Source organism: Protopterus annectens, chromosome 1.part2 (genome assembly GCF_019279795.1).
Source record: "Protopterus annectens isolate FY-2018-M chromosome 1.part2, PAN1.0, whole genome shotgun sequence".
NCBI lineage: Eukaryota > Metazoa > Chordata > Ceratodontiformes > Protopteridae > Protopterus > Protopterus annectens.
Window position 1 is genome coordinate 1,230,523,263 of NC_056727.1, and position 27,052 is coordinate 1,230,550,314.

General features: G+C 44.6%; 1 protein-coding gene across 7 annotated transcripts in view; it reads left to right on the forward strand.

Moving 5' to 3' along the window:
* RSRP1 (arginine and serine rich protein 1) overlaps positions 1 to 27,052 on the forward strand; it is a 92,905-nt gene that overhangs the window by 35,959 nt on the left and 29,894 nt on the right. For all 7 annotated transcript variants that reach the window (XM_044060092.1, XM_044060093.1, XM_044060094.1 and 4 more), the window contains exon 2: positions 12,967 to 13,019. In XM_044060092.1, the coding sequence (XP_043916027.1) occupies positions 12,967 to 13,019 (53 nt within the window). The remainder of the gene's footprint in view (positions 1 to 12,966; positions 13,020 to 27,052) is intronic.

Here is a 27,052-nt window from a genome sequence, read left to right on the forward strand (position 1 = left end):
AGGGGGGGGGGTGTGGCCACCCCCCCCCCACCTTTGGCAACCTGTTGCCTTATATCTGCAGCACGCTGGCGGACATTTCTAATCAAATCACTGCAGTGATGTCTCACCTGCTCATATGTCCTATCATGCATGCCAACATCATTTATCCTGCTGACAAGGTTTTGCCACAGTGCAGACCTCTCCTGCTGATTCTGGGTGGTGCGTGAAAACAGGATGGCATAGTCATGCACCAAGCTCTGGTGGATCACTTTGTCCTCTGCAGCAGAGTATGCAGGGTTCCTTTTTGGAGCCATATCCCCCTGGAAAAGTACACAAACAGGATATCAGCAGAGTATGTCAGCAATATATGGTACACAGTCTATACATGAAGTATTAAATTGTAGTTATTACTGCTTGGTTGTAACTTGATTAAAGTGTAGCTATCATTCTAAGTCTTTTGGTTTAAGCACTTGGCCTTCAGACCACTTGTTTTACATTATGAAGGTTTGTGGCAAGCACTGTGGTGGCAGGACAGGTAGCTTTCATCCTTCTAAGTTGGGAACTGCTGATTGAGAGCCCAGTGTCCAAGTGTATTAGTTCTGGTATAAGCAGTTGGCCTTCAGGCCAGTTATTTAACATTAACAAGTTTGTGGTCTGCACTCTTGTGTGAGAATAGGCTGTACTCTGCCATTCATAGCTGGGAACTTCTGGTTTAAGGTCTATAGTGCCTGCATATTTGAACTGTATCTTACTGACATTGGTACACCTTGTTTGCTGTAGCATACACTACATCCAAGCCTCCTGAATCTAGCTTTGTTTATATGCTTGTTATTTGTTAGCTTGTTATTTCACTGGTACGCTAATTCCACATAATACACAGCTTCTCAGCACTTCTGTGAATCACTACTGATATCTGTATTGCTTACTGTACTTATTTCCTTGTTACACTTGAAAGAAAGTGACTGCTTGTCGTTTTTGCATTTAGTTAATTGTAACACATTGCACTTAAGTTACCTGGCACTTGCTCAATGAAGCGGTTATATCAGCCAGCAGTAGAAATTAATATCAGTACACCCTCACTCCCCACTGGACCTTGTTTTCAATTATTACGGAATTCACAGTAGTATTCTAGCATATCCAAAGGTCAGTTGTCAATCTCCTCTCCAGTCCAGCTGGTGAGTATGGTAATCCAGAGGCAATGTTATAACAGCCTCATGTACACAGACAACCCCCTCCTCCTAACAAGAAATTCAAACACATGTGAGTGATGCAACCATATACCAAACTGGATGCTAGGCTCTCTCTACTCAATACTGCCATAACCAGTCAGGAGGATAAGGAAACCACACTCGCTACAATTCCAGTCTCACATAGACCTACCACGACAGCAAAACAAACACATAATCACACAAAAACATACTCGGAGGCTCAAAATAAAGATCTGCCTAAGCAGCAGAGACCTCCAAAGCAGACACCCAAGCAACCACTACCCCAAAACAAAACACGTGCAACACATATCTCACAAAGCCAATGTGCTGAACACTCACAGCCCTTAACAGTGAACAACACACCTCATACACATGTTGAACACTCACAGCCCTTAACAGTGAACAACACACCTCATACACATGTAATAGGTGACTCTATCATCAGGCACACTGACGTCACGTTCACCAGGCTGAACGAGGAGAGGGTCACAGTGAGCAGCCTGTCGGGCACTACGACCCGCCACATAACACATGCACTCAAGTCACTCCAAGGCAAGTACAAATATGACTCACTCATTGTCCTTGCTGGTGTGAATGACCTGACACATACCTCCCTGGACTACATGAAAAGAGACAGAAAGGAGCTCTCTGAGCATGTAGCCCAAGACAGTATGACCCTGACCTTGAGTAGCATCTTACCCTCACCAAGAATGATGCCACAATATCAAGGCAAGATGATCACTTTCAACAATTGACTCAAGTACTGGTGTCATTCAAAGGTGATCCAATGCCTGTCAGCTTGGGATGATATGCTGTACAAGCCACGATGCTTTGCTAGGGACAGCTTGCACCTGTCACCCCTGGGCTTTTGGATTTTGGCAAAGGCTCTTGCTACACCCATAGTGCCTTTATTAGGCAAGGCTCATAAGGCAAACCCACATCCATAGGTATCACAAAGGATGAGGAACTAAAAGTAATGCTACTCAACGCCAGAAGTCAAAACCTCAAGATACACGCACTCAAAACTCTACTTAGCATTATGGACATCGATATCTGTGCAGTAACAGAAACCTGGTTCAGGTTTCCCAAGAGCACACCAGCACTACCAGATTATACCTGTTACCATTCTTGTCGGCCCCAACACTTGGACCAAACAACAAAAGGTACCCACACCTCCACATCGGTGGCAAAGTACCACATAGGTGTTAAGCCACTAAGTACAGAAGAAGTAATTGGGGACCTGGGGAACAAACTTGATAGCAATCTGTCATTTGACAACCATGTGGCCAAAGTGGATTGAAAAACATGTTATATAGCCCAGCTAATCATGAAGGGATTCACATGTACATCAGAGGAGGTCATGGTGCCTCTTTACTCATCCATCATCAGGCCTATAATTGAGTACAATGCCCCTTTTGGGATGTACCTAACCAGACACCTACAGCAACTTGAAAACCCCAACAGTACCTCATCAAGAGGATCAAAGGGCTCAAACAGACGCCATATGCTGCCCGGTTAAAGAAAATCCAGCTGGACTCAGTGGCATACTGCCTGTTCAGAGGCAATCTGTGCCTGACGTATACAGCCATATCCAACCCAGAAGTAATGGACATGTTGCACCTCAGGAAATCAAAATCCCATACAGCCACACGCTCAAGGGACCTGAACCTTAGCACTGAATTAAATAGGACATACTGGAGGGACAGATTCATAACCCAGAGGCTCCCTTCACTCTGTAATGAACTCACAGTACAGGTTAGGCAGAGTCCCTCATTGACTCTCTTCCATAGGAATCTGGATGAGTGGATGGGAGATCATAGTTGTACCCCGGGTATCACTTCTATGTCACTGTTAGACAGAGGCACAGTATACTAACCTCGGAAAAGGGCATAGCAAAATAAATTTTAATTGGGTGGCAAAAGACAAACATTCTGGCTAGGCTTATCAATGCCCTAGGGCAGATAGCCTAGTATGAACCTATGTGTACTGCTATACTACTTCTGCCATATGTTGCATGTGTGTGTGTTGTGGGGGATGCAGGTAATGGGCAGATATTTCTGCACAGGCAACACTTCTAAAACACTCTGGGTGTTCATCCCAACATACTGTATGTGTGTTGCCATCCAACACTGTGATGTGGACACACATTACTCAGCCTGGATATACATATCCCAACAACACCACAAGCACAGTACATTACCTTGCTATGTATGTATGTAATTACACAGTTATTCACTAGTTAGGACTGTGATGCTATCCATGCAGCCCACTGGGACAGTGGAAGCCACAACACACACTGCTGGCCCCTTTGCAAAAGCTTACCACAGACATCCCACATAGTGCATATAATGTGCACACACATATCTAACCCAGACCGTATGCACACCACTTATTTATCCTGTCCAGTGGACTACAGATACAGGCACGTTGTATAACAATAGCAGGAGGCTACTGCAGCACAGAGCAGATTCACATGAAGGGAAGACATCTGTGGTCAGCAGTGGTAAGATGCTTCACATTCACCAAATGCACAGATATTGGCAACATTGTTGCAGACAGTTTAAGTGCAGGTATTCTCCCCCCCCCATTCTCCTACACATGTGGAATTAGTTATCACAGATGAATGTAACCTCCCTATCATCTCACATGTCCAGGTGAGGGCCACCCTCAACATTGCAGAACACACAGCATCACTGTTACAAAATGGTATCCCTGGATGTGTGATACGTTCACCCCTAGAGGACATAGCACCACATTACAGACTGATATTAAACCCTGGCCATACTACAGGATATGTATCTGAACAGTGCCATACATACACAGTGGTCCCACGCCAATGAGGAGGAACCTCTACTGACCCTGGGAACTACTGCATCATATGCATAACTGGCCTTGTGTTCTAAGCTATAGAAGTTTTAAGTATGGAAGACATGTACAGCAATATTACATATATATATATATATATATATATATCAGGATTATGTACACACAACCTATCTCATGGACATACCTATAGATAGTGAACTAGGATACATTTGGAGGTTTCACGGTAAACACAGTATTAACCTGCTACTTTGCATTACCTGTGTTTGTGTCAGCTGTTGCTGTGTCACTGCTGCTAATTGCTGCTGCTGGTTTTGTTGCTGTGATGATGCAGTTTTTTTTATCACTGCCTTTATTGCTTTATTTCTTTCTTTTTCTCTCTCTCTCTCTCTCCGTCGGTTTAGTGCAATTAATGTATTGCATGTGTGGAGTGTTAGTACTGGATGCTTTTGTAGGTATCTGCATAGGTCCATGTGATGGCCTCTGCACCAATTGTAAAGCAGCATTTGCTAATTGCATGCAGCCAGTTGTGTACTGATTGCATGTCTCACTGTGATTTCAGGACAGTGCTATAAAAGGGTATGTGAGATAGGCGTTGCCCTTTCAGATTGTAAGGGCGTGGACCATGCTGGTATGCTGTCGACAGTGTTCTGTGAGTGTGAAGGTTAGTAAGTCTCTCATGATTCATGCTATGTTGTAAAGTCAGGTTGCTGCATTTCTCTCACCTGTTCCCTGTAGTGAGTGTGTATGCATACTGACACCTACAACTATATTTCCATATGTATTAATATATATATATATATATATATATATATATGTGTGTGTGTGTGTACATATACATACATTCATATATGTACATTAGCTTACATTATTAAGTACAAGCTAACAATTAGCAGGGCTGTTTCTGCTAACACTAAACTAGTATGGGAATCCAGTAATTAGGACAGTAAAAGTCTACCTGACATGCTTTGGGTAGTACACATTCTATATTGCCTTTATTTTCATTCCTATTACATGTTATACTTATTTTAGCACTGTATTCCTGTATGAGAGGCATTGCTTAGTGGTAGGTCATACAGACTAGTGTTACAATGGTCTTGTGGTAGGGCCTAAAAGTATGCTTTTATTTTGCTTTCAAATTGAGTACAGGGCCTGTCAATCAAAGTGCTGAAGGCACCTTTAAGCAGTTAAAAGGGTTAGTAAGTCTCACAGGAGCCAGGCTGGGTTGTAGATTCTGGTTGCTGCATTTATCTTCACTGTTTCCTGTAGTGAGTGTGTATGAATACTGACACCTACCACTATATTTCATATGTATTAATATATATATATATATATATATATATATATATATATATATATATATATATATATATATATATGTGTGTGTGTACATATAATACTTTCATATATGTACATTACCTTACATTATTATGTACAAGCTAACAACTAGCAGGGCTGTTTCTGTTAACCCTAAACTAGTATGGGAATCCAGTAATTCGGGCATTAAAAATCTACCTGACATGCTTTGGGTAGTACACATCCTATATTGCCTTTATATTGATTCCTACTATTACAGGTTATATTTATTTTAGCACTATGTTCTTGTATGAGAGTCATGGCTTAGTGGTAGGTCATACAGACTAGTGTTACCAAGGTCCTGGGTTCGAGACTGGCAGTGGGAATTTATGTTTCTTTCGAAATGAGTACAGGACCTGTCAATCAAAAGTGCCAAAGGCACTTTTAAGCACTTAAAACCAGGTCTGCGCTCGTTTGCGCGGAGCTCACGCATGCGCACTAGTGGTGAGCTCCACGCACACCTGTGCTATTTTCTTTGAAAGAAAAGAAAAAGGGGTGACAGGAACGTGGTGAAAAGGGGGTCACAAAGAGGGTAAGACAGTAGGGAAACAAGCTTGGGATTTGCAGGAAGGATGTAGGTGAGGCCCATAGCTGCCCATGTCTTTCTCAGCAACAGCTGTGCATTTGTATGTAATTTGGTGTGACATTTGAAACCTTCCAGCCCTGAGAGAGGTGTCAGGACAACATTAATACCTGTTGTACAGCCAGTTGTAATTAACAGTTTCAATGTGCAGCGGACATGTGTGCAACATGGACAGCGTATGGGGCGTAATTTTTTTGTGGGTACAGTGCCCTTTTTTTTTTTTTTTTTTTTTTTTTTATCAGGTGAGAGTGGTATGTCAGGTGAAGGTAGTCGGTATAGCTGGGGAGGTAGATTAACAGACAAGACGCATACAGGGGCGGTGTATGACACATGTGGGGGGGTTACACAATTGACGGGGACGGAGGTTGGGATATCCAGGGCACATGAGCCCACAGATGGCAACAGTGGAACTGATATCCCCACCCATAGGCAGTTGCCACTGTTCCTTCACAGCCCAGGATGGGGCTGTGCTGGGGGCTGTGCAGGCGGGACAACGGGCATGCCCGTAAGCTGTGCCACCCGGGCCTCAAGCTGGCGTAGGGGCCCAAGAACAGAGTCTTGAATCTCCCTTCGCACCACAGACCGGACACCTTAGAGGGTGAGTGGACGGGCTCCTCCGGCCACGCTTGCAGAGGGGGGACAGGCCCCATCCCCTGCAGCGCTTCCACCCGAAGGTGGCACAGGGCCACCAGAGGAGGGTCCAGCCTGGGCACTAGTGCCAGGTGCAATCGCCAGATGAGGTGGGAGAGGTGGGTCCGCTGGGACCTGCCTTCCCAAGCGTTCTAGGTTTGTGAGTATGTTATGTTAGTTTGGGTTAGTAGCATATTATTCCATTCAAATTAGTTGTAACAGCATGCATTGGTATTCCCATTAAACAAACACCCAGATATTAACACGATTGAAAAACAGGCATATCAATATCACATGCATTATTTGAACAGACATACACAATCAAACAACATGCAGGGTTGATTAATGGCAACAGGCCATCAGGTTTGCAGGTATGAAGAGGGCACATGCAACAACGGACATGCATATATTTTTGAAACAACAGGACAAATGTCCATGGTTAATGAAATGTTCACATACCAATATTTAGTGAGTTTTTTAATTTGCAATTATAGGGTGGGGTGGAGAAAGAAAATGATGATACATTCATAAATTATACATTGATATACATTTGTAATAGAAACACAATTAACTTGTGGGTGATAGTTTCCAAATGATTTTTAATTGACTGTCATGCTAGACCTGTTACAGATACATCACTATCCTAGTTATTTTGAATTTGATCAGATACATCATCCTGCTACACTTTGATGACAGGGCAGGGGACAACTATGGATGTTTAGTATGTCAGACAATCATACAATCATTTATTCTATCTGAAAATTGTTGACTGTCATCACCATATACAGATTTTGGCTTAAACATTCAAGATTCAGACACACTGAAATCAGTTTGGGATGTTAATTTTTAATTCCCACATGCATTTAGTTCTGTAGAACCACACTGAGGTTTATATATTCAGGAGTTATTACTACTTTATTTATTGATACATGACCCTTTCTGTCACTCACACATCCTGCTATTTCACAATTCAGGTTGGTACTTCTAGGCTTTGTTCACATATTAGACCTGTGGTGATTCAAACACTTTACAGCAGCCTCACTTCTGTCATTATTCAGCATTTCAACAGGGGATATATCTCACATGTGATTAACTCGGCTTCTGAAGCTGTACTCTTGAGACTACTGCAGGTTATACTACATTTAATTAATGGTGGGACATCTGTATTACAGAACTATTTATTTCTATCAGTTATATTTCCAGTTTCACTTCCATACTGATGAACTTGTTGTAGCCATACCTGCAGACTTTCACTTGTTGCTTGCACATTCTATTACTTTTAATCAATACACTGCAGTGTTCTGCTACGTGCTACACTATAATATTTATTTACATGTACTAGGTGGGGTTACTAACCTGCATGGTGGCGCAGCCGCACCAGCCTGCGGTCATGTGCCCTGCGATTCGCAGAGCGGACACCTGCAGCTGTAATACAAAACAAGTAATATTGGAATACACATCTCCATGGTATCAGCTAGTTGAATTCCTTACATAAGTAAAATGTAACTTACTCAGTAGTGGGGCGTTGGGCATATCCCAAGCCTCCTGGATCCATTGGGTCAACTGGTCTTATTTACGTCGCTTCAGGTCCACATGGTGGTGACGAACCTGCTCACCGGTACGTGGAATCCCAGTAGCACTAGTGAGATCATGAGCCAACTGGTCCCATGCCTCCGCCCTGTATGCTCCCCATGAGACCTGGCCCTGCATGAGTTGGGCCTCATGATGGTGAACTAGGAGCCAGACCATGTATCTGGACTCCTCAACGCCCCACTGCTGTGCTCGAAAGCAACGTCCCTCCCCTACTCCACTCATTCTGCCTGCAGGTCTATTCTACAATCGTTTATGCTGTGTATTCCCGCCTATGGGGCTTATATATGGCGATTTTCCCGCACATTTCTATGATTGGCCGTTTTGGAATTGTATCTACTTCACAGAAACTGCTTTATCATGCTCCATTTTGGATTACATCCTATATATATGCTATTTCTGCATTTCTAAGTACTGCTGTCATGTCTTAGTGGGGTTTAGTACCTTGACTCTAGTGCATGGTATCCTGGGTTCGAATCTGACCACTGATTTTTAATTTTAATGACTGTCTAGAAATGAGTATATGACCTGTCTATCAAACATGCCAAAGGCACTTTTAAGCACTTAAAACCAGGTCTGCGCTCGTTTGCGCGGAGCTCACGCATGCGCACCGGCGGTTAGCTTGTGGGCACGGCGCGCACCTCCGCGCAAACGGTGTGCGCTGGGTTAAACCTTAATTGGCTAGTAACCTGCATGTTAAGCTAAGCACAGCTAGTTGCACACAGTTTGTGCCTGTTAAACCAGTGCTTGGCTACGGGCAAGCAATTTGCAGCCTTTGAAGCACTACTCAGCTACGGGCACTCTGTCTCACAGCAGCTTAGCTATCAGTACATTTCTAAATATTTTTATTATTGTATTACTTGAAAATATATGCTCCATTTCATTCCATTTTACAAAAGGAAATACTTTTACATTTGTACAATACTGTCAGGGGCCTTTTTAGTGCTTATTTACAAAAAAAAAGGTTGTCTGGGCTCGAACCTTGCCTGCCTGGTCTTAAGTCGACAACTCTACCGCTATGCTATTACTTCTTGTCTTACTTTGCATATTTAGTTCTTATATCCTTTTCCACTGATTGCTAACTGCAGTTGCGCTTGTAGCACACCAGCTACGCACAGTAGCAAACATTTACGGGGTTTTAAAAAAATTAAAACAGTTTTCATTTTCATTTTATAACATCTGTTCACTTTTTACATTCCTGGTCTGTGGGGGCATATGTTGTATAGTGTGTTTATTCACATTTCCATGGCCTCTCTCATGGCTGTTTACTTTCTGCCTTTCTAGACTTCCGGGGACGTGTCCGCTTGCAGGGCTTAGCCTACGGACACGCCCCCTACTGTCTTACACGGACCGTGTAAGAGTTAGTGTGATTCAGCATGCCTCATGCACCTCATGCATATGCATGACATGCTGACATCACACCGTTTAACTGCAGCCTCCGTATAAGAGTTATAACTCGTACACGGAGGCTTCCTGAATTTGGCCTTATACTATTTTTTTTTAGTAGAAATTATTAAAGGGTTACAGGACTGTCTTAATTTAAACTGTGTACTCATCTAACCCAAGGCGACACCTCTAACTTAAATGGCAAAACCTAGATTTCAGAACAAGGAAAAGGGAGCCCTCTAAAATTGGCTAAACTAGGGAAAGGGGGATCCTTAAACTAAAACGGACTCAAAGCAATTTGTGGGTTACGAGCAAGGCTATCAGCTGTTCGTGGATGAGTTTGGTTCTAATTCGTGTTGCTTAACTTCATTCTGGTTTTATTCAGTGGTATATTTTTCCATGGGCGTGTTCATTTTGACCCCGCATGTACAGCTTTCAACAATGTTACTCTGTAGCTGCCCCGTAGTTTTGCGCAGAAGTGAGTGTGGCTGTGAAGTATGCATATTATGCATGATTGACACGTCATGCAGGTTCGTTTCACCGTACACACGAGCATTCATTGTGAGGTAGTACAATTATTATCTATTGTATGTAGTGTTTTTCACTTTTGTAAGGGGGTTGCACCCCAGCTGTGTCTTTAGTTTCTCTGGCTGTTCTGCACATAGGTTCATAGGTTCATACTACGCTGTCCGCCCTAGGGCATTTATAAGCCTAGCCAGAGTGTGTGTGGCTTTTACCACCCCTTAGGATGAGAATACTATGCATGGGCGTGGCCAGAGTGACATGCCTAGTGGCTGCGATGTAGTATTATGCAAGTGATGCATGATTGACCTGCCATGTAGATTGGTTTGTGACTTCATGAATATTCAATGTATCGTGATCTGGGAGTTAATGTTTCAATTTAAGTAGCAGGGTGCGGGGGGCCTTGCCCCCCTGCAAAGGCGAAGGGAAAAGTAAATTGTTTAAAAGAGGTTTCACTAACGGTGATGAAACAAGATGCAGGAGCTAATCCATCTGACAAAAACATCAACGTGCTTTTTCATCACTTTACATCACCTGTTGCTGGGGGGAGGGGTTTGGATCGTCTTGCTGCTGTTCATGGGAGGTACTGTTGTAAAACATTCTCTCTCCTTAATTCCTCTAAATTGTGTAAAATTCCGATTGCACTACATTGAGGGAAAGGGTTGCTGGCATGCATCATGTCACTGTCAACTGTGCACAGCCATTATTTGCGTACATCACGTTTCGTTTTGCTGCTGTTCAGAGTAGTTTAGAGAGCTGACCTTTTTTCTACTGTTCATGGGGTTTACAGATCTTGTTATACTTCAAAGAAATAACAGTTCTAGCATGAAATACTCGTTGGCTTTTGGTTTTAAACCCCCCCCCCCCATGCACAGTAGCAAGGCTCACCTAGCACCCAGTGACGTTTTACTAAATTCATCGATAAAAACCTTTATCTTTACTCGTCTACAAGACTATTCATTCGTGGTTCAGTATGCTGAAAGCAAGTAGTACGGCTTTGTATCACTGTCTGCATGTTTGTGTACGCGTGTCTGAATAAACATAACTTTTTCGCCAATATAAATATTCAAAAACCCTACATTACTGGATATTATGGTACAGTGTAATATATCAATGTAGTGACATGTAGACTGTGTATGTCTTGGTGCACATACCCGATGCAGCAGTCCTCATACACCATAAATGAGGCAATGGACAATCATTTAATTTTCTGAACTTCATTTAATACAAAAAAGGGGGTACAGGGAGCTTGCCCGCCTGCAGAAGCAGTTGCTGTACAAACTTGATAGTAAAGAAACATTTGAAGTGCAAAAGCAATTAGTATAGAACTGTTTTTTGTAAAATAACTGCTGCTTTATTTGTATTTTTAAGTATTCTGCGCTTGCATTGTCTGCATGGGAGAAGTACCATTGCAATTCAGCTTATTTTTGTCATGTAACATTTTGCATTTCTACTGGAACATAAATATTCGTGATGTCACTCGCAAATCTGCATGACTTATCAGTCAGCCACGATTGCCATGCCATGTCACATGGTCTTGCCCTGTCTGTCAATTTGGGCACACCTATTTCTGTGCCGAAATGCCAGGGGTACTCTTCTAATACAAAGCCGATAGTGCAGATAGTGTGTTGACACTGCTTAAACCCAGTTTTCCAGAGTACACCATATAAAGGAAGTCGCGTGACAGTTTCCCATGCATGACATGTTTTTAGATCTTGTTTCGTATGATAGCTTTTAACCTGCAGAATTGGGACATCCAGAAGTCACGACAAAAGGTATTCGTGTTAACTTTTTATTGAATCCTGGTATTCTTGAAGGATGTGCAGTAACAAAGCCCCACCCACTACCTAGTGACATGAATATTCACGGGTATGTCGTTACCAGCCGTTCTATAAATACATTGCAGCAATATAAATCAACAGTGCACTGGAGGAGTCGTTATTGGGTACATTGCAGATGCTGCAAAGAATACTTCTGGCCAACTTCAGAGTCTGAAACAATACTAATTTCACATTACTTTGAAAAGAACTATTAATTTGACTGCATTTCGCACTTGTTGTTCCAGCATTTCTTTCAGTGCTATAAAAGGGTATGGCCTCTAACGAAAGTCAAAAAATGCAATGAAATTAAAGATGAAAATGGACAGTTATGGCAGCAATGTTTCTTACCATTTTGGGGTGTAACAAATTAGAAAATATTAAGCTATTGATTCTGAGACATTAGTGATGTAGAAAAACTTTCAGATTTTCTGAAAAAAATTTCAGTTTGTGTACAGTTCTTTAAAGGTGTACGTAGCTCTAGCATGCTAATCCTCTTGCCAAATATCAAACAAACCTTCCTTCATTTGTTGCATTTTGTTTGGTCAAAATAGTTGAATTATGTAGATGTAACTTAAGTTTGTTTCGAGATTTATGTGTTGTTAGTTGCAGTACAATTTTTTTGAACACATTCATAGTTTTTTCCCCATTAGCTGTTAGTGTCTTGATGCACAGACTCATTTTCAGGATGTGAATCACACTGTGTAATAGAGGGGGGGAACTGCACATAGGGCAGCACTACCATGCAGCCCCACTTGCTGTTATTGGCTCACCTGTATTGTGCATAATTTCAGTGTTACTCTGGGTTTACATTGTGTGTGTGTCTAAATGCATTTCAGCAGTGTGCTCAAAACATCTGCATGATAAACGCAGTGTGGCAAACAAGTCACTGCTGTATTCCTGAAGGTGATGCACATGTGTGTTAATTTTTGTTACATTCAGGAAAACGTTTTATGAGGGTCGGTTTTTTATATAGTTATGGTGAGTTTCATTTTTTTTTAGGGTGATTTGTAGTTTGAATGCACATTTTTGATGTTTCGTTTTCTTTTTTTTTTTTCTGTCTTACCTGTAGCTTTGATTCAGCAAGAAGTCTGGGCAGAATGGAAGACCGCAGAGATGAGCATGGTAAGTAATATTCTTAGTTTATGTAATTTTTCACTGCGTTTGGTGTTGAGGCCAAGTTTTACAAAAGGAAGTTGTAGGGTTTGGCATGGTCATGATGAATGTCTTTGAGGTGAATGAGTATGTTAAATTAGCAAAAAACTTCCTAGGCATGCAGGGCCATAGTGAGCTCTTGTTCCTCAGGCATGGGAATCTTCACACCAGTTCTCTCAGGTTAGTCCTGCAGGGTAAATTGCCAGACTGTTTCATAGTAAAGATAGTGATGTTAAGTTGTCAATCTCGCCTTCATTCTTGCTTGATGGGTTCGGAGCCGATCCTCGGCTCCGACTCGGCACTTGCTTTAGCTCGAGAACTCCTTTTACCAGCTCGAGGCAGCCCCATATCCCATGATGCAAGGCGGTAAGTACCCAGATCTCGTTTGCCGCTTCGCTTAGGAGGTCTTCTTTTTACCAGCTCTTGGTAAGTTGTTCACATTTGTGATTTTTCAAGCCCCTTTTTAGTCTAAAACTAATTTATTGATAGTTTAAGTTTATTTTTCTACCCTTTCTGACAGAAATTCCTGTCTCTTTTAATTTTTGTTAGTCAATTTTCCTATCCCATCCCCCTGTTAGGGTGTGTGTGTTGGTTTTTATAGAATACCTCTTGGTATTTTGTTTAATTTAATTTTGACTGGTGTGTCTGTGTGTTGTGTTTTCGGCACCATGTCAAAGGAGAGGGTCTCAGGTTTTAAGAAGTGTGACTCGTGCTGTCAGAAGATGTCTCTGACAGACGGTCACACTTCTTGCCTGTATTGTCTGGGCCCTCTTCACCTGCAGGACTCCTGTGCTTTTGTCACTCCTTCAGCCAGAGAGTCCTGCAGGAGAGACGTAATAAGTTGATTCTTAGGGGCCTTCTTAAGCCGGAGGGCTCTCCGCTAAGTCGGCTCCACCAAAATCAACAAAACCTGCCAAGGCCCAGGCTTCTGTATCTAAGCCTGCGGCCTCGGCTCCGACTGCATTGAGTCTAGATCGGCCGGCTGGAGCCGATTCTGGCTTGACAAAGCTTTGGCACCGATGGCTATCGGTGCGAATCTGTATCCACTTCGATGTCGGCTCCGATCGGTTCCGACACCCATGTGGCACAGGCATCGGTGTCGGCTCCGACACCGTTACTTTGGTGGCTGTATCGGCTCCGGCTGGAGCTGATACATCGAGGCGTTCTGTCGGCTCCGAGAAGTCGGCGCCGACAGGATCTATAGTATCGGCTCCGATGGCTCATTCCAGGAAGAGGTCGGGGGCTCCTTCCTTGGAGCCGATACTTTCGGCTTCACCTCTTCTATCGGAACGGAGCCATCGGAGCCGATCTTCAAGGTCATCCAGGTTGTCAGATCATGACCTAGAGAGAGTGGTCAGTAGATTACTCAAGTCACAGGTACTGGCCCAAATGTTACACAGTCCGTCTCAGCAGACGACTGTTGGTCCACACCCCGTTACAGTTCCTCCTTCAACTCTACCCCAGAGCTTGGAGTTGGAGTCTTCGGGCATGGTTACTGCTACGGCTGGAGGACGGATACCCCCTTCTGTTCCTTCAGCCTCTACTCTTATCTCCTCTTCCTTAGAGGGATTCGGTGGTCGGGTTTCCATGGTCTCCTCCGAGGGGTGAGTGGCATCGGACCCTTGTCCGAGCCCGCTCTTCCTTGGAGCCTCGGCCTTGGTGAGCTCGGCTCCGACATCTGCCTCGGAGACTTCCCTTCGGTGGTCCCTGGAGTTCCTAGCTCTTGGCGGGTTCTCTCGGACCTGCCTGGGAGGGAGCATTCGAGGTGATGAAGAGTGTACTGGCCACTGGTATCAGTCAGCAGTCTGTTCCCGTAGCTCCTCCCTCTATAGTACCTGTTGACATCTCTGCCACTTCTCTTGCTACAGGACCCAGAGATCCTCCGCCTCAGGTTTCCCCATTGGGAATTTCCCCCTCTTCCGAGGATTCTCCTGATGTTTCGGGAGATCCTCCTAGGAAGAGGACTTGTAAGAGGAAGCATGTAGACTCCCCCGAGTCTGTCACTTCGGATACTGACTTTGATGAGTCAGAGGGATCCCCTAGATCCCCCTCTGAGGATGTCTCCTTCTCAGACATCCTAGAACTTCTGAAACAGAGGGGAAACTGGCCCACCAACAATCCCTCTGAGGATGAGTCAGTATACCAGCTGGGAGAAGTAGTTCAGGATCCTACAGCTGCAGGGGCTCAAGTAAAGATTGCTTCGCAGCTAGGAACCCTCAATTCCGTTGTTAACTCCTCCATGCGGCTAATATCTTATGCTGCGGATGGAGCGAGTAGAGCCGCAGGCACAGGTGTGGCTCTTAGACGCCAAGCCTGGATGCGGCTATGTGATTTTGCGGATCCCTTTAAGGCGTCCTTCACAAATTCTCCCTTTGATGGGTCAGCTTTGTTTGGCCCTCAGGTGAAGGAAACCTTGACCAGGTGCGAGCAGGACGGCAAGACTCTTTCTGCTGTTGGAGTCCGTTTTCACACCCCTTCTAGGCCTTACCCCAAAGGACAGAAGGGCGGGAAGATGTGGTTCCGTAAATCCCAAGGAGTCACGCGGATTCACGTGGTCAGTTTACCCCTAGAGGCAGAGGGGTAACAATAACAGACGCCTAGAGGCAGAGGGGGTCCAAGAACCAGGGAAACAGGGAGCCTCTCTCTGACAAGCCCTTTCAGCATCCCTGAGGTGTTGCCCGGCTGTCCCTCCTTGGAGGCAGTCGGGAAGATTATCACTGTACCCAGAAGCCTGGCATTCCCTCACTCAAGACAGATGGGTACAGTCGATCATATCCAAGGGTTACATAATTCCTTTCGAGGAAAGTCCTTTCCCCTCAAATTCCCTTCCAGATGTACCACCGGTCTAAGGGACATTGCAGAGTTAGAAATCAAAACTACTGCAAAAAGAGCCATTCAGCCAGTTACATTAGACCATTCAGAGCCGGAATCTACTCAAGGTTCTTTTGGTCCCCAAAAGACGGGAGACTGGAGACCAATATTGGATCTCAGCAGACTCAACAAGTCTGTCAAGAAGACAATATTCAATGGTCACTCTACAGTCAATTCTGCCCTTCTTACAGAAGGACAACTGGATGTGCTCAATAGATCTTCAGGATGCGTTATCACATCAAAATTCACAGACGCCCAGGAGATTTCTCCGCTTCCGGCTGGGGTCCAGTCACTTCCAGTTCAGAGCCCTGCCCTTTGGTCTCACTACAGCCCCCAGAGTGTTCACCAAATGCATGGCAGTGGTTACGGCTCACCTGAGACGTCAAGGATTCCAGGTGTTTCCGTATCTCGACGACTGGCTCCTGTCAGCCACCACCAGGCATCAGCTTATACAAGCCAGGGATTACACAATAGACCTTTGCTCTCATTTGGGCATCTCAATCAACTTCGAAAAGTCATCCTTATCGCCTTGCCAGTCTATTACCTTCATAGGCGCAAACTTAAACACTGTTCGGATGTCAGCTACCCTTACAGAACAAAGAGTTTCAGACATTCAGACTCATGTCAGGATCATTCTGGCCAGCAAGAAAATACAGGCCAGAATGGTTCTGAAGGTATTAGGTCTCATGGCTGCGGCCATTACACTTCTTCCCCTGGCTCGATTCTACATGCGCCTTCTTCAGTGGATGCTGTTCACACAGTGGTCATACCAGCAACTTCCAATGCGTCACCAGATTCTGGTGACACAAACATGCAAAGAACATCTTGCTTGGTGGATCACATCGTCCCAGGTTCACCAAGGCAGGTGCTTTGTACCTCCGTCCCCGATAGCCACTGTCACCACGGATGCCTCCCTGATCGGGTGGGGGGGTCATTATCAGGGCCGGATGGTTCATGGGACGTGGCAACCGTTCGAGTACCATCTGCACATAAATGTCCTGGAGATGAGAGCAGTGCTTTTAACGTTGCAAGCCCTCAACGACTTTCTTCCCGTAGGGACAATTGCAGTCCACACAGACAACATGTCTGTAGTTTGGTATATCAACAAACAGGGCGGAACCAAGTCCTACCCCTTGTGTCGAGAAGCGCTCAGACTTTGGCAATGGGCGATCTCCTCTCATCGGTTTCTGGTAGCAACGCATATCCCTGGGATAACCAACATTATAGCGGACAGATTGAGCAGAGCTATCCTCATGCCTCACGAGTGGTCTCTCAAGCAATCTATAGCGGAAGAGATTTTTCTGGAATGGGGTCGCCCATGTTGCGATCTTTTGCTACTCCCCAAAACAGCAAATGTCCAGACTTCTTCAGCCTCTTCCCTCTATCAGGCCATCCCCCCAGAGACGCTCTGACCCAGGATTGGCCCCAGGGACTTCTTTATGCCTTCCCTCCTTTTCCTCTGATCCCTCAGGTGATCCAGAAAGCTACCGTTTTGAGAGCCAAATTGATTCTCATTGCCCCTTACTGGCCTCGACAAGTTTGGTTCCCGTTCCTCCATTATCACCTTTTGGTGCAGCCGTGGCATCTGGACCCAGTGCCAGATCTACTGATTCACCAATCCGGTCAGCTGCACCGGTCAATCCCCTCTCTCAACCTCACAGTATGGTTGCTCCACTTCCTTCCTTAGCCAGGCTTCCTTTGATCTCTAACCCTGTTAGAGACATCATAGTAGCTTCACTAAAATCCTCTACCAGGAGGATTTACACAAGCAAATGGAAACGTTTCTCTTATTGGGCTAAGGCCCAAAATATTGATCCTTTTACTGCCCCTGTTCAGGCAGTTCTGGACTTCTTAGCAGAGATTTTTCATGCAGGCTCCTCTTCTTCCACAGTCAGAGTTCAATTGGCTGCTATTTCTAATTTTCATGTCGGGATAGCAGATCATAATATTATGTCCCATAGGCTCTGCAGGGCCTTCTTGAAAGGAATTTTCCTACTAAAGCCTCCAATCAGGAATCCTCCTCCTCAGTGGGATCTAAATTTAGTGCTGACATCCTTGATTCTTCCCCTTCGAGCCAGCTGTTTCTTGTTCCCTGAAATATCTTTCTTGGAAAACTTTATTCCTAGTGGCTATTACATCTGCCAGGAGGGTGTCTGAACTTCATGCTCTTTCGGTTCGACCCCTATTTGATTTTTCACAAAGACAGAGTATCTTTGAGAACTAATCCATCCTTTTTACCTAAAGTCGCTTCAAAGAACAATCTGAATCAATCCATTGATCTCCTGTATTTTTCCTAACTATTCAGATAGAGCTGAACAAAAGCTACATTATCTTGACGCCCACCGTCAACTTAGATATTATTTGGATAGAACAAAAAATTAGAAAATCTGATCAACTTTTTGTTTCCTATGGATAATAAAAAAGGCCTTCCTGTTTCTAAAGTGACTTTGTCCAGATGGCTTTCTTCGGTCATCACTGAAATTTATACACTCAGGGGAAAACAGCTGTGCTCAAAACCTAAAGCACATTCAACTAGGAGTTTAGCTACTTCTACAGCTTTTCAAGCTAGACTTCCTTTGGACACTATTTGTGCGGCGGCCACTTGGGCCACTCCTCACACTTTTGTTTCCCATTACAAATTGGACTTGGCCTCCAGGGACAGAGCCAGTTTTGGCTCTACAGTCCTCAAAGAGTTTGTTCCATTGAGCCACCCAGGATAGAGGTGCTAGGGACGCGGTCCCATCAAGCAAGAATGAAGGCGAGATTGACAACTTAACATTAAGAAGTTATGTACCTACCATAACGCTCCATGTTAGTTGTCTTCTCTTCTTTCTTGACCTCCCTCCTTCCCCCTGGCCTGGACAGACCTTGTATAAGAAACTATTATACTAAGGACCATTCAGACCTGGTCCTTTTTCCATCTGTAAGTTTCTTCTTCCTTTGGGAAGTATTTTTTGCTTGGTGTTATTGCCCTTTGTCAACAAACGAGATCTGGGTACTTACCACCTTGCATCATGGGATATGGGGCTGCCTCGAGCTGGTAAAAGGAGTTCTCGAGCTAAAGCAAGTGCCGAGTCGGAGCCGAGGATCGGCTCCGAACCCATCAAGCAAGAATGAAGGCGAGAGAAGACAACTAACATGGAACGTTATGGTAGGTACATAACTTCTTATTTTCTATGTATACTTAATCCTTAATGCTTGCATCCATCCAATTGTGGACATAGCACATAACCGCCAGGGCCTTCATTTCAGTTGCATCAGCAGTTTTAGTTGCAAGTAGGCTAACTAGTATGGTCTTTGAGATAGGAAAGAATAAATGATTCTTGTTGCAGTACCTATGTGTCTAATTAGATTAACATGTAACAGTCAAACAGAATTCTCATGCAGCACTGTTTGCTTATTTTACTTGGGATGAACATTGCCATTGTGTAAACCTGCAACCTTCTTCCCCAGACTAGGTAATGTTTGGTGTGGTTAACACCACCAGGAGTTACTTAAAAATGTATACCATTGTGTCTCCCTGCATGTCTGTTCTTGGTAAACACTTGCCTACTTAACTTGTCTTGTTTTTAACGAGTTTAATGAATCTGCATCTTAACTAACCCAATATGAGTTTTGTAAACTGCTTTTGATTCCTCACTTGTCCATAGAAGTTGCTGGCATTTTGCTGAGAATTGAGAAACAGAGTTCATGTCCCATTTTACATGAATATGCCTGATGTAAAATTTGTTTGCTGCAAAGTTCAGCTGGGCACCAGACAGTTTTTATTGAGGGCTCTAGTAGAAAAGCTGCCAACAAATGGTTCAAATTCTGTTTGACCAACATATAACATTTATTGTATTTTGAGCATTGGGGGAATGCATGAAAGACTTGTGTACTGAATTTTGAAGTCTGGTACAAGGTTAATATTAAGCGGCCCTGTCCCCACGGTACAGTGTATAACAAGCAGAAAGTTTTCCATGAAAACAAGATTACCCTCATGGGACTAGACATGCTGGCAATTGGGCTTGGGTTAATAGTAAAATTAGTGATCGTTACCAGCAGGCTTGAGTAAAACGTCATGGTAAGATAAGTATCAGTTTCTGTCCATACTTGTTCTGCGAACAGTCCATTAATTAGGTTCCCTTGCAAGCGCTTCAGAGGGCTGTGAAATGAGGCATGCTACTAAACTATGTCAGTGGTAAAGCACGAGTGTTCTTGCAGTGGGATTCAAACTGAGGCACTACAAACCAAATACTTCAGCAAACATTTTTTTATATTTTGCTTAGGAAAGCTTGTGTTCTTAAGGTCATTACTAGGCAGTGTTTGGCTTTTTTCTCCAAGCATTTCCGGTGTTGGTAGTTTGGGTGTGATTGCGGGGGAATCTTGTTTTGGCAGAATTAAAAGATGTCTCATGGGTATCGGGTCTTTATCATAACACCTGCTCACTAGCAGTGGTGAGACTTTGTTGCTTTCCTTAACTGGCATCATAATTGCATTGGTTATACAGATGTTTACTTAAGTCTTCATTTTAAAAGTGCCAGTATTCTGTAGATATTTTGGTATCTCACTTGGGGTAAATCAAAGGAGCATCAGTTCTTATTCCGTTCTTTCTAGTGGATCTTGTGACTTTTTGGTTCTTTAGATGCGAATTTAGTTTTTACAGTCAACTGATATCACACCATCTTGTGCGTGCAGCCTGAGAGATGCATGCAAAACTAAATGATCTGATACTGTTAATCCTCGTTCATTCCTTACGCCTGGGTTCTGACCTCTGAACCGAGCCAGCCATCTTCCAAGCCGCAAACTCACAAGCTAAACTCTTGCCCACAATTCCCCTCTCCCTGTTACCTCAGATTTCGTTTGCCGCGTTGCCGTTCAGTCGTGTCAAGCCACTTCTCTTGAGCAAAGTAAAACTTTTTTGATAATACATTATCATATTGCAGTTTTTCTCCATTCTGATTTTGTTAAATAGTTCTCTTACCTTATCGCATCTAGCAACTCTATTTTGGATTTGTTTTTCTTGCCCTTCTTACCGTGAGTTAACTCCTTTACCATCATTCTTAAAATCTTTCCTGTTTTACTTTTGAGTATTTCTTGTACCATTGTTGGTACCTTCTTCCTTCCTTTCCTTTCTTCCTCCTATCATGGCAAAGAAAAAAGGTGGTCCGGGATTTAAGATGTGTGGATTGTGGGCATAAAGATGTGTGGATTGTGGGCATAAATTGCCTATTTCGGATGCACATGCATTGTGTTTGGGTGTGCCTCAGTTGACTGTTGACCCGCCTTGTGGGATTTGTGCTAATTTTTCTAACAGGACTTTGCTGGAAAGGAAAAATAAACTGATTTTAAAGGGACTTCTCAAGTCTTCCTTTTCAGAGGCATTTCTGGGTCGGAGATTTCAACCCCTCCTAGTTCCCATAAGAAAAGAGATTACCACAAGACAAGTCTCTCCCGTCTCCTGCTGGGGGCAACCCTGAACAGAGACCTAAGAAAGCCAAACTTTCTAGTTCCGATTTGACTTCCTCAGCCCCGAGGCTTTCAGTGCCTAGATCTTCGGCACCAAATTTTGTGTCCTACTCCTCATCGGAACCGAGGGGTCCCTCGGTTCAGAGTCCTTACCAGCACCGTTTTTTTCATTGCAGACCTTTCCGGTGTCTCTTGGCACCTACCATAGTGCCAACCACCACTTCAGTGACTACCTAGTCTGTGCAGACTTTACTTTAAGCACCGATCTCCTTGGTGCAGACACCTATTTTAGCACCGTCCAAAGACCCCTTTGTGGGCACAGTGTTTCCTGTGTCCTTAGACCTGACTCCCCTTCAGCTATGTCTGAGATCCACTAGAAGCCTCTCGGAACATTATGTGGTGCCTTATGGATCAGTTGCTTTTGGCAAGAGGTGTCCAACCCTCCAGGAACTACTCTTCCTTTGGAGGTGAACACCCTTTTTCCAAGACTCCTTATTCTTTTTCATTGCCTTTGAAAACCCCCCTGCGGTAGCACAGACTTCCCTCACTTCGGCTCCTTTCATGGACCTCATTAAGGAGTCTGGTTGCCTTTGTGGCAGGAGAGACTTGTCACTTCAGTCACTGCTCTGGGTGCTAGCTGTGACGTACGTACTCATGTTTTTCACAGCCATCCAGGGACTCCCGAGTTGGGCTGATTTGCTTGAGCGAGGTGTGACCTCTTCGGGTAGACCAGCCTTCCAACTCATTGAGAAGGCTCTTGTGTCTGTTGGCGATCCTGTGCTATCATTGCCCCCATCCTCCTCTGGACCGCAGTTTACACAAGACACCCCTGCTGCCGGACACAAGGTCATCAGGGCACACTCCCACTGGGGGCTCCTTTTGCGCTGTCTTCCCAAGATTCTCTCCCCCTGAGGAAGTTCATTGCAAGAGTTCGTGTAAGAGGAAGCATGTGGACTCCCCGGAATGGTGCCCTCTGTCACCCTCTGAGGTATCCTTTGGAGATGGCCTCAAAATACTTAAACAGAGAGGTGATAGGCAGCCCTCTAACCAGACATCTGAAGAGTCTGTATTCCTGCAGGTCTTTCATGCCTGGCCCTCTACCTCTTGGGTTACTCCACTTGCCGGCGACCTTGTCCAGCTCGTTGTGCAGTGTGCATGGAAGGTTTTTGACACCGTTCTCAGCAGACCAGCTAATATCTTGTCTCCTCCAGATAGTGAGCCTCAGTGGTCCAAAGCTCTTCCTGTAGATGCCTTGGTGGTGGCAGCCACAACAAAGAAGGATCTGGCGGAAGTAAGCCAGACTGTCCACCCGCCCAACAGAGGGTCCCGGGCACTGGACAGATTAGGGAAACATACCTTTGCATTAGTGACCTTTGCAGTCAGGTCCCTGAATTATATGGCACATTTTACCAGGCTTCAAAGAGACTTAATGTCTGAGCTCTTTGGCCGGAGCTGTGTCTGATGAGGTCTGGGACAAAGTGGCCTTACAGTTAGCCATCCTTGAATTGATTCCGAATTCCTCCATGCGCTTTATTTTCTCACGCATCAGAGGATGCGCTTTTGTGATTTCGTGGAACCTTTCATAGGTTCATACTAGGCTATCTGCCCAAGGGCATTTATAAGCCTAGCCCATAGTTATGTGGCTTTCGCCACCCCTTTAGTTTGAATAAAAACTATGCCTAGTATTTTGCTGTGCCTCTGTCAAGTAATCCCTGGGGTATATCTGCGATCTCCCATCCATTGGTCAAGATTCCTCTTGAACAAGGCCAGCGAGGTGCTCTGCCTCACATGTACCGGGATTTTGTTCCACAGCATAGGGAGTCTCTGGGTGATGAATCTGTCCCTCCAGCACGTTCTATTTATAACTGTGTCAAGGTTTAAGTCTCCCGCCCTTGTGGTTCTGAGGGATCTAGATTTTTTGAGGTGAAGCATATTCATCAAATCTGGGTTTGACATGGCCTTATATGTCAGGCACAGGTCACCTCTAAGCAAGCGGTATGAGACTGAATAGAGCTGGAGTTCTTTCAGTCGGGCAGCATAAGACATATTTTTGAGACCCTTTATCCTTTTGGTGAGGAACTATTGGGGCCTTTCAAGCTGCAGCAGGTGTCGGGTCAGATACATTCCGAACGGGGCATTGTAATCAATCATAGGTTTAATGAGTGATGAGTACAGGGGGACGATGACCTCCCTTGATCTGGATGTGAATCCCTTCATGATCAGGTGGGCAATATAGAAGGTTTTCCTAACTACTTTAGCAACATGAGTGTCAAACGAAAGGCTACTGTCAACCTGGGTCCCCAGATCCCTGATGATTTCTTCTGTGCTTAGTGGATTGCCACCTATATGGTAGCTAGGGGTAACCTTGTTTTTCCTGAAGGGTATGACTATGCATTTCTTGGTGTTTAACTTTAGGCCATGGCTCTGGCACCAGTTATCCGTTTCTGTGAGGCCCTTCTGAAGGATATCTGTGTCAGATGTGTTTTCGACTATGGCAGTTTGCAGTCATCTGCAAACTTTGTCAGCCATAACCCTCCTGTGTTTGCTTGTACTTCAGAAAAGTAGATGCCGAACAGGAGTGGACCCAGGACTGAGCCCTTTGGGACACCACTTGTGACAGGCTTTGAGTCTGACATGGCTCCAGCAACTCTGACCCTGTGGGTTCTGTCACTTAGCCAGTTTGCAACCCATCTTGTGATGTATGGGATTACATTCAAGCTGATGAGTTTTTCGATGATACCTGAGTGGGGTATTGTGTCGAAGGCCTTTGCCAGGTCGAGGTAGGCTGTATGGACTGCCTTTCCCTCATCAATGGCCTTGGTGACCGTCTCGAAAAAGTCAACCAAGTTTAAGAGGCAGGATCTGCCTTTGACAAAGCCAAACTGGGTTGGATCCAAAGTCTGCAAGTTCCCTATGTCTTTATTTATGAGTTCCATTATGATCCTCTCCATGGCTTTGCAGATAAGTCTTGTCAAGCTAATGGGGTGGTAATTTCCAGGGTCGGTGGAGGCACTGCCCTTATGAAGTAGGACCACAGTCGCCGTGCGCCACTCCTTGGGTACATATCCTGAGGTGAGGCTAAGATTAAACAGCTGTCCTAACTGTGGGTTTAATTCCTCGTTGAGTTCGTGAAGCACACAGCCGGGGACACCATCCGGTCCCATGGATGCTGTGTTTTTTGCCTTAGTGAGAGCAGTTCTCACCTGGACGTTGGAGATGTTTGGGGGGCTACAATCCTCTGGTATAGATATCTCTCCTTTTGGCTGGCAGGTGGGGAGAAGTTTGCACTGAACCTGTCAGCCAGTATGTTGGCAATGTGTGTAGGTTCAGTAATTTTCACATCATTTTGAACTAATTCTGAGCATATCTGGGAGTTTCTTCCTAGGTTTCTAACATAGCTAAAGAAGGCCTTATGATTGTCTTTTGAGTCCTTGGCGATTTTTCTCTCAAAATTTGCCTTGGATGATTTTATGAGGGCTCTTAGTTTTTTACTTATGATGATCAAAGGTGTCTTACCTTTCAAGGATTTTGCTCTATCTTGTAGTAGCTTCCTCCTTTTGTTGTAGAGCTTGTTTATGGCTGGGGTCCACTAGACTGGACGCTTGTCTTTGGTACAGAGAGTCTTAGTTTTGTTTGGGATTGCCTGATCATGCAGTCCTGTAGGTGCTGGTAGAAGGCATTTGTAAGTGATTCAGCGGTTTGAGTAATGTTTACCACTGGCTCAGGGGCCTTAAAGGAGACCACACTAGTTTTTAGAAGTGTGAAGTCGGCTTTTGAGAAGTTTTTCACTGTGGTCTTTTTTGTTTCAGGTGGGGGCGGGATGAGGACCTCCAGCGAGATTAGTTTATGATCTGATCTCACCAGTGAGGGGTATACTTTCGGTGTTGAACATTTTGATCCCATGTTCGTGATGATGAGATCAAGTATGTTTTCTCCTCTTGTGGGGATGGTGACTAGTTGTTCCATGGCATTTGAGTTTATGAACTCCAGGAATCTTTGGGTTAGAGTGTTTGGGCTTGAGTAGTGTTCCCAGTCTATATTAGGGTAGTTGAAGTCACCTAGTATGATGGTGTTTGGAGATACATTTATCCCCTCCAATGTTTTCAGGAAGGCCATATGAGGTTCCTGAGTTTGAGAGGGTGGCCTGTAACATGCTACAAATTGCAGAGCAGTCTTGCCTGTGGTTAATTGCACATGGACGGTCTCCGATGCATCGTGCGTTGCCACCAACCTTGAGGTGTGGGTGTCCTTTATGAATATGGACAACCCCCCCCCCTCCTTTCTTGGTGTTGTCCGGATTTTGGGGCCGGAACGCATGATATGAGGTGAAACCTGTTAGTGCTGGGGTGCTCTCAGGAGCCTTGAACCAGGTTTCTGTCACAGCACAGACATCGATGTTCTGCATATTGAGAAGGGCCTCGAGTGCGTGCATCTTGAGATTTAGACTTCTGGCATTGAGCAGCATTACCCTTAGTTTTTTCCTTTCTGGTGTTCTAGGCTGGTAGGTTTAGAACTTGAGCCTTGCCTAAAAAACGCACTATGGGGGTGGCAAGACCCCTTGCCAATATCCGGAAGCCCAGGGGTGACAGGTGCAAGCCGTCCCTTGCGAAGCAGCGTGGCTTGTCTAGCATGTCATCCCAGGCAGACAGACATTGGATCCCCTTTGAATGACACCAGAATTTAAGCCAGTTATTAAAACTGATCATCTTATCACTGTATTGTGGCATCATTCTAGGTGAAGGTAGGATACTGCTCAAGGTCAGGGTCATACCTGCCTGGGCTACATAATCAGAGAGCTCCTCGATGTCCCTTTTCATGTAGTCCAAGGAGGTACGTCTCAGGTCGTTGACACCAGCGTGGACAATGACTGAGTCGTACTTGTACCTGCTGTTGAGAGACCTGAGTGCTTGCGTTATGTGGCGGATTCTAGCGCCCGACAGGCAGCTTACTGTGACCTTCTCCTTACTCAGTCTGGTGAGTGGAACGTCAGTGTGTCTGACTATGGAGTCACCAATGACAAGTGTGTCTGGCATTGTGTTTGGCCTTAAGGGCTGTGACTGTTTGACACTCTGACTGTGTGGTCTATGTGTTGCATGTGTTGGGTCCTGAGTTGGTAGTTGTTTGGGTGTCTGCTTTGGTGGCCTCTGCTGTTTTGGTAGATTTTTGATCAGAGCCTCCGAGTATGTCTTTGTGTGATTATGTGTATGATTTGAAGTTGTGATGGTACTATGTGTGACTGGGTATGTATTGTGTGTGGTTACCTTCTCCTCCTGTCTGGTCTTGCCAGTCCTATGTTGAGAGAGCTCAGCCTCCAGTTTGGCCGTTTAGTTGCATCTCTCACATGTATTTGTGTTTTGTGGGAGAAGGAGAGGATTGTTCAGGTACATGAGGCAATTGTAACATTGCCTCAATATTCCCAAGTTCACCAGTTGAGCAGGAGAGGACACTAGCAACTGATCCCTCGACATACTAGAAGTAATAGATAAAGAGACTTTCAAAGGACTCCGGGGATGTGGGTTTTAGGCTGGTGGGGTACTATCTATAATAAGAGTGCTTTATTATGGTGCAAGTACTGTAGGAGTAAGTGCTAGGCTTTACAGATAGAGAATAGTCTACTTGGGAATCAAGTAGAGATGAACTTTTCAGTTATAGGATACGCTGGTTTGATCAGCAGTACAGCTCAA